This window comes from Paralichthys olivaceus, chromosome 2 (assembly GCF_024713975.1).
Source record: "Paralichthys olivaceus isolate ysfri-2021 chromosome 2, ASM2471397v2, whole genome shotgun sequence".
Taxonomy (NCBI): domain Eukaryota; kingdom Metazoa; phylum Chordata; class Actinopteri; order Pleuronectiformes; family Paralichthyidae; genus Paralichthys; species Paralichthys olivaceus.
In genome coordinates, this window is record NC_091094.1 from 29,260,647 (window position 1) to 29,269,748 (window position 9,102).

The window sequence follows — 9,102 nt, forward strand, 5'->3', positions numbered from 1 at the left end:
GGGAAATTAAAAAAGTTCAGTTTATTGTGGTTGAACCATGGGCCGGAGCTGCTGCAGGACGAGCCTCTCGAGGGTCTTCATGATGTGTGACGTCAGTGCCATGGGTCTGTAGTCCTCAGGGTCGCTGGATCGTGGCTTCTTTGGCACAGGGACAAGGCAAGACGCTTTCCACAGCACTGGAACCCTCTGGAGACTCAGGCTCATGTTGAAGATGTGCTGAAGAACTCCACACAGCTGGGAGGCACAGGTTTTCAGGACCCTGGGCATAACATGCATAACCCTCCTCCCTTACTCTTACCGGAGTTGCCGTTTCTGTCGTAGCGGTGGATCGTGCTGCCTGCTAACTCGATAGCTGAGTCCGGTATGGATGGCTGGAGCCATGTCTCTGAGATGGTTAAAATGCAACAGTCCCAAAACCACTTGTGGGCCGCAATCTGTAACTTCAGTTCGTCGATCTTGTTTGTTAGGGATCTGGCATTGGTGAGGAAAATGCTAGGGAGCGGTGGCTTGTGTGGTTGTTTCTTTAGCCGCGCTGGCAGGCCGCCCCTGCAGCCTCGCTTTTGCTTCCTTTGTTTACGTTTCCTCTTGGGCCTGCCGCTGGGGAGGGTCATCCACGTAGACCCCGGGGTCCTGGTAATGTCCTCCGGTATGTCATGGAAATGGTGATAGTTCGACGTAATCGCACTTTCACAGTGGAATCCAAAACTCAGAAAATCCTGACGACTGTAGGTAGTCTTTGTTTATGTGTGTGAAAACACTACCACATATTTGGCAAACACAAATAGTAAACAAAACACTGAGAGTGGGGAGCTGTGAGCCACTGCGTCTGTGCGTGCCGCCATTTATCTCTGTGTAGGCATGGTTAGCCTCCCAGTCTGACTGGCCCAGTATTCTTTCACAGCTGTGCTTTGCTGTGGCTTTGCTGAATTCCCCACAAGTATGAGGAGACGACCGAGGTGCCCTTGAGCAAGGCACCGCCCCCCCCAACATCTGCTCCCCGGGCGCTGGCAACAGCAGCCCACCGCTCCAGTATATGTGTGTACATGGCATATGTAAATGTGTGTTTCATCCAGGTGCCAACTGGATGGGTTAAATGCGGAGAACAGTTTCATGTATACATGTAAAAAGTGTTAAACGTGACAATAAAAGTATATCTTCTTCTTCTTCTTCTTATTAGTGTCACATTTGCAGAAAAGCAATTCTTCCTTCAAATGGTCTGCATCAATGACTCTGATGTATGTCACCAAAACACTCTTGTCGTGTCAGTCATTTCATCCACTGCTTTCTCATATCTTGTCAAATAACTATTAATTACTCTTGCATATTACATATGCATGTTGGGACCTGGTATCTGTGAACCATAGTAGGGCCTACATGTGTAGCCAAAAGCCTGAATGCATGTCTCCTTTGCTTTTCAACTTCAAGCAGGCCTGCTTGGAGCAGACTGCTAAAACCTTCCAAAGGCAGTGATGCGAGAGCCTGCCTAAGAACTTCAGAACAACTGGCCATGACACAAGGTCTGACCAACAGATCACTTCACTGGACTTTGAACAGCACATCCAAAAAGGACCTTTCCCCCTTTTTTCATGGACAGATAACATTACTGGGCTTTATTTTTACACTAGGCTAAGCAAATGACTGTTAATTCTATTTCTATTTCATGTGATCTATATCAAGATGGCGGTGCGCACAGTCGCAGCGGCCCAGCGCTCCTCAACTTTCGGCAGGTTTTTCCTTTTTTTATCTCTCCTTTCTCTCTTTTTCTCAACCGTGTCTGCTATATGTGTGCAGTATAGCAGAGCAGAACTGCTGTCCTTTGCAGAACATGTCGGATGCTCATATGAGGACACTTTTTGGAATAACATTCCACCAGGGATCCGGCAAACATCGAGCAAAGTCAGGCTCACCATCCCCCTGCAGAAGTGGCGCAGGCGGTGGAGGCACAGAAAACAGAAGCGGGGCAAGAGAGGGGGGCTAGCGGCTAAGCTAAAGGCTAACCCTTTCAGACCAGCCATTCCCAGCCTCTTTCTGACCAACTCACGATCTCTCAACAACAAGATGGACGAGCTATGTATGTGGATTACGTCCCACAGCCTGGAATACTGTGCGCTGATTGTGACTGAGACCCGGCTGGACATAAACACCGCCGATGTTGCTATCGAGCTAGCAGGCCGCGCTGCCTTCAGAGCCGACCGAACAGCTGACTCCGGTAAGAACAGAGGCGCTGGACTCTGTGTTTACATCGACAACAGATGGTGTACTGTCAGAGCCACCCACTGCTCCCCGGACATAGAATATATGATGTTGCAGTGCCGACCCTTTTATCTGTGTAGGGAATTTACATCAGTCATAATTATCGCAGTTTACATACCCCCTCAAGCTAATGCTAAAGAAGCCTTGGAGAAGCCTTGGAAACTTAAAAGTCTGTCCTGCCTAAATTCCATAAGTATGTTAAATTTCCTACCAGAGAAAAGAATACTTTAGACCAGGTCTACTGCAACATATCCAACGCATTCAAAGCCAGTCCACTACCACACCTGGGTCTCTCCGACCACCTGTCCCTCTCCCTCACCCCTGCCTACAAACCACTGATCTGCAGACAGAAACCAACCTTAAAGACAGTCAAAGTTTTGACTGAGGAAGCCACTTCAGCCCTGCAGAACTGCTTTGAAGTCACAGATTGGGAGGTTTTTGCAGAAGGGAGAGACCTGGACTGACACACATCTGCAGTGCTGGATTACATCAAATTCTGTGCTGACCAGGTGACAGAGACAAAAACAGTTAAAGTGTTCCCCAACCAGAAACTGTTGCTCAATGGTGAAGTGAGGACCCTGTTCAAGGAACGCAAAGCAGCTTTCAGAACTGGGGACCCACAAAGCTACAAAGAGGCATGGATAAACCTGATGAAGGGAATCAAAAGGGCCAAATGCAGTTACCAACAGCGCATCAAGGCCCACTTAAATAACAATCACGCCAGTAGCATGTGGCAGGGAATAAAGACTCTGACCGGCTACAAACCCAACACCTCAGCCACAACCCCCACAGACAATGCCCTCCCGGACACACTGAACCAGTTCTTTGCTCGCTTTGACCACCACAGCAGGAACCCAGACACCTTCCTTGTTCCATGAGCGGATAAAGACTGGCCACAGCTACAACCACACCAGGTCAGAGCCACCCTGCACAGAGTGGATGCGAGGAAAGCACCTGGTCCAGATGGCGTCCCAGGATGAGTAATCAAGGCCTGTGCAGACCAGCTAACAGAGGTATTCACCAAAATCTTCAACCTCTCACTCCAGCTGTATGTTGTTCCCACCTGCCTTAAAACAGCCACCATCGTACTGGTACTGAAGAAAAGCACAGTGAACTGCTTGAACGATTACCGCCCGGTTGCCCTCACGCCGATCATTACCAAATGCTTCGTAAGACTTATCACCCCCCTCATCAAGTCTGCCATCCCTGCTGGCCTCGACCAACACCAGTATGCTTATAGAGCGTACAGGTCAGCAGGGGATGCTGTTACGACGGCTCTCCACACAGCGTTCACTCACCTGGATCACAGCAACACCTACGTGAGGCTGCTGTTCGTGGATTTCAGCTCAGCTTTCAACACAATCGTCTCCCATAAACTGATCCGTAAACTAAGTAACCTGGGCTTAGATGGTTCACTGTGTACATGGATAATGGACTTCCTCAGCAACAGACCTTAGCGTGTCAGGATGGGAAAACGCACTTCCTCCACACTCATCGTGAACACAGGAACCCAACAGGGTTGTGTCCTCAGCCCCCTCCTCTTCTCCCTCTTCACCCACAACTGCTACCCCATCCACCCCACAAACACCATTGTCAAGTTTGCCGACGACACCACCATCGTAGGATTGATAAGTAACAACCATGAGTCAGCCTACAGACTGGTGCTCCCGCAATAACCTGGACCTAAATACAAACAAAACAATATAAATAATTGTGGATTTTTGGAAATCCAAGAGAATTGTGCTCCCCACCCTCTCCATTGATGGACAGGAAGTTGAGAGGGTGGAGAGCTTGAAAGTCCACATCACAGCCGACCTCACCTGGTCCGTCCACACCTCTAATCAGGTGGGGAAGGCGCATCAACGCCTCTACTTCCACAGAAAGCTGAAGAAAGCTCACCTACCCCGCCCCCTACTGGTCAACTCCTACAAGGCCATCGTAGAGCCCTACTGCTGTGCAGTGTGGTTTGCCAGCTGCACCGTCAAGGACAGGTGGGACCTGCAAAGGGTGGTGAGGGCAGCTGAAAGAATCATAGGGACGACACCACCCCCCCTCAGAGACATCTACACTCGCCGACTTCATAAGAAGGCCGGTAACATTAGCACAGACCCCACACTCCTGGACATGCCCTATTCATCCCCCTCCCCTCTGGCAAGAGATACCGCTCTCACAAAGCCAGAACCACAAGACTGTTAAACAGCTTCTACCCACAGGCCGTCAAAGCCATCACCCCACCCCCACCCACACCTTCCAAGGACTGACAACCAACAAACACACACACCTACCCCTCTCCCATTCTACCCACGGACTGTACACAACACACACACACACACACTCACCCAGTCTACTCCAAGGAGAAACATTCAGTGTGAATCTCCTTGTAAATTTAGCACAAAATCATTATTTTTGCACTAATACTCAGTTGGACTGTCAGACTGACTGTCCTATTGTACAATTTGCACTGTCATTACACTGTTACTGCACTGGCACTGTCATAACACTGTTACACTTTACTATGTTTTTATAAGGGAAAAAAAATAATTTTTAACCTTTGTGTCGTGTTCGTTTCTCCCCCCTTACTTTGGTGCTCCCGGTCAAATTTGACCGGCCTGTTTTAACTGCCCTTACATTAACACAAAAACCATAGATCGTCACCAAATTGTATTTAACTCCCTTTTAACCTGTAAACAATGTCTCAGACTACTGGTTACATGAATAACTGCAGTGAATAGACACAGAAATTGAAAGTTGTATTCCAAAATTAACATTTATTGTAGAAAAATCAAAACAGAGACCAAATTCACAGAACATCAGAACATCAACATGAACACGTGTGTGTGTGTGTGTGTGTGTGTTCAGACACAGGAGTGGAATTTTGCAATAAGGTCACAGTGTGTCTTGCAAACGTAGGCATCACATTTGAAACATGTAAGACTTGTCTTATTGTCTCTAGGGGCACATAGCTTGCATCTCTTCCGTTTCTGCCCCTGTTTTGGGGGGAGAGTGGCCAGGGCCGTGGCTGGGGCTTGCAGACTCCTCACCAGACTGCAAGAGGCTGGTGTGCGGGGAAGGTGCTGGCGCCGTTGAATTAGAGGAGTCACTAAAGCTTTCCCAAGCTCTGCCAGGAAGAGTCTCCTCTTGAAACATTTCCCCTGATTCCAGGCTGGGTCGATCGCTGTCCACACCACATATGCATTACATGCAGACACATCGAGACCACCTCTGAAAGGGACCAGGCGCTCGTCCACTGTCACCTCAGGGCCTGGATTGTACATCAGTGGTAGGCGCTCCACCCACCTGTCCCAAACGTTCCTGATGGCAGCCAGTTTGTCGTCTCGCCAGCGGAAAGGTCGTGTAGCTCTGTCATCAAATCTGATAATTCTTGAGAGGACATGAAACTGTTGCAGGGACATAGTTGACCGGAATATAGGCCTCCCTGACTCTGCATCCCACAGACTTTTTGTAGCCTCATTGTTGGACCAATGTACTCCTGCTAGAATCAACAGACCCATGTAGGCTTGGAGGTCTACCTGGTCCAAGGCCTTCCATGTGTCCGCAAACACACGCCCCCCTTCCAGGTTTGTCATCGCCAGTATAATTTCCACAATGGACTCTGGTAAAAAGAGTTGGAAGCTGGACTTGATGTCATCCACACGAGATGTTGCATACCGTGTTGGCCCTGGTGACATCCTAATGATATTTTCCCCTCTTGTTCTGCCTCCTCTGTCCTGGGGGGATGAATACCAGAGCAAGTTGCCATCCTTGGACTGGAATGTCACCTCAGGTGTGTCTTCCACAGGGGCCTCTTCCCCAGGTGCCTCTTCCTCAGGGGCCTCTTCCTCGCCATATGTTGACTGTTCGGTCTCATGATGGTCTGGATCAAAATCAGGATCGTTGTCTTCTATTTCTGAAACATCCTCCTCTATTTCTGGTTCAACTCCAATCCCGTCTTCATCAGTTTGAAAAAAAAGGTCAAGAGCCTCTCTGACAGAAAAACGTCTGATCGGGCGCCGACTCATTGTGTTCAGATTAAAATAAGAGCAATGCACAAGCAAGCTATATATAGGGGATCTGTGAGAAGATATCATACGTTTTGTATCGAAAGTGTGGTTCACGTGGGGGATGGACACATTAGCCCGGGAAAGAGCCAGGTTCCCATAACAAACACCTAATTGGTAACTTTGAAGTGTTACATGTTTAGTCTGGAAGGTGTGGTTCACGTAGGGGGACAGGCACATAAGCACGGGAAAGAGAGGACACATGGTCAGTCTGAAAGGGGTTCACGCGGGGTGGAGTGTGTGTGTGTGTGCGTGCGTGTATGTGCGTGCGTGTGTGTGTGTGTAGGTGTGTGTGTGTGCGTGTAGGTGTGTTTGTGTGTGTGTGTGTGCGTGTAGGTGTGTTTGTGTGTGCGTGTGGTGGTGGTGGTGGATTTGTGGTTGTGTACTATCTGATGAATGAACACAATCTAGGGTCACCCATTCATTTCCTATGGCGGTCATTTTTGACCGGGAACACCACAGGTGTTACAAAGTTGACTAAACAACTCAAAATTCAATGAAAGTAGTGATCAGCAATTGTAAATGTTCAAATGCCTAGTGTGGAGGATATCATAAGCCCTTGAGACAATAAAATGTAAAACACAATATTTATGATTGATCGAAATGGAAATCGGTCAGATTTGACCCGAACACGACACAAAGTGTGCATTTAGAATTTTTACCCCTTGATTCTTGTTCTACTTCTTGATTCTTGTTCTTACCTCTGGATTCTTGTTCCGATTTCTAAAATCAGTTAAATGCTGCTGCAATAAGTAAGAGCTGCAAAAACAACTTTCTCTGTTCTTATGTTGGTGACAGTGTTGAACATTGACAATAAAGGTTTCTGATTTCTGATGTTTATTTAAGTTTGACTAATGTTAGTTCTGTTGTGCTGTTCATTTTCTTTGCACACATCTAACTACTTTCTTTAACCTGGCACCAACACCTCACACACTCATCTCCACAAACTTAACACATACATGTGATCTCAACCACATGGTCCCAGGGGGCCTTTTGTCTTCATAGTGGCCAGCCGCCATTTTGAATCTCAGTCAGTCACTCACACACACACACACATAAACACATGCATACTCACATACACATCTGCACATCTGTATACAGTAAGTACACCTTTTATTAGTTTGTGTGTTGTACTTTTATTATTTTCATAATAAAAGTTTTTCTTCAAAACACATCTTCATTAATGTTGCATAAGTGGGACATTTGCCAACCTCTACACTGTCCATATCCTATATGGTAATTTTGGTTATAGTTATTTTTTTGTTATTTGTAGTCAGTAATTTCATGAGACTTATTCAATAAATTGGCTATCTTTTCTCTTCCTTTGAAGGATGGTGCCCCGATTTATCTTTTATCAATTAAGTTATTATTTAATATTCATATTTTTAATATGAATATTCAATATTTTTCAGAAATTCAGAAATGTATTGAATGCCCAAATGCACAGCATTTAATATGTTTAATGTATAATAATCACAACATGCATAACAAAAGTGTGTTAGTGTTAGTGTTTAATTCAGGAGGAAGTTGCAATGAAGAGGAATGGCTAAAACAAAACAAAAATATTTCATATTACTTCTTCACATCTTGAATTTATAGTGGCATTTTATAGACTGGCCTAATATTGTAGGATTTGCAACATTTGAAGACAGATCTCAGAGAGTGTTTTGGACGTTTAGTCCAATCACGTTAAAATCAATTAATAACCCCCTTTTTCAAAAAATCAATCCAATGAAGCTTTCCTATATAGTTTTGTGTAACAAACTATGCTGTGAGTAAGGTTCCCAAGCAGATTAAAGTTACAACTCCCAACACATGGTTATATCCAGACTTGATTATTGTAGCAATATTCTAGCAGTAGATTGTTAAGGCACTGCAGCTTGTCCAAAATGCTGCAGCACGTGTCCTGTCAAGAACCAAAGAAAGAGATGACATTTCTCTTGTATTAACCTCACTACACTGTCTTCCTGTTGAATTTAGTACAGAATTTAAAATGATCCTCCTCACCTACAAGGCCCTTAATAATATTACATCAACATACCTTAAAGAGCTCATCTGGGTCATGATGGTGAATCAGAGATCATGATCGTATTGGCAGTTGATTGTGGATAGTGGTGGTGGATCATGATCAAGATGGCAGCTGATCGTGGATCATGATGGTGGATCCTAATCATGGAGGTAAACTGATCGTGGACTATTATTTTTAACAAAACTTGATATACAATATGCCTACTCACATACTCTACCATTGACACTGGCAATAACTCCTCAATTAATTTACTTTCCATTATACTACAAACTGTTTCTTCAAATCGGTGTTATAAATATTTAATTTGCTGATGTTCTCTATTACACGTGGCATCTATTGCACTTCTGTCCATCCTGCATGGGAGACAGATCCCTCACATGTGGCTCCATCTGAGGTTTCTACGTTTTAAAATAAAAGTTATTTTTGTAGTTTTTCCTTACTTGTTGAGGGTTAAGGGCAGGAGATGTCACACCTTGTTAAGACAAACTGTGATTTGTGAATATGGGCTGTACAAATAAAATTTGATTAATTGATGTGGACACATACTTATTGGCTCAAAATACAGAGATCAGAAAAATCTGAATGTGACTAAATGCTACTATGCATTTATAAGAAAATGTGTGTTTTGATACAAAGAAACTTTCTGATATGAAATACAAATACTACTAAAAACAATGTTACTCTGAGTTAGGATAAGCTAAGTTTTGACATTTTTAAAATTATTTCACTTTTGATGTATTTAAAATTAAGCTCAGAAACAAA

At 45.1% G+C, this 9,102-nt stretch overlaps 1 protein-coding gene across 1 annotated transcript; it reads right to left on the reverse strand.

The window, feature by feature from the left end:
• Positions 1-4,588: 4,588 nt before the first annotated feature.
• LOC138406048 (uncharacterized) lies at positions 4,589-7,107 on the reverse strand. The gene has a single exon (XM_069517570.1). It carries the CDS (start codon positions 6,513-6,515, stop codon positions 5,109-5,111), a length of 1,407 nt encoding a protein of 468 aa, XP_069373671.1. The 5' UTR covers positions 6,516-7,107; the 3' UTR covers positions 4,589-5,108.
• Between the last annotated feature and the right edge of the window lie 1,995 nt (positions 7,108-9,102).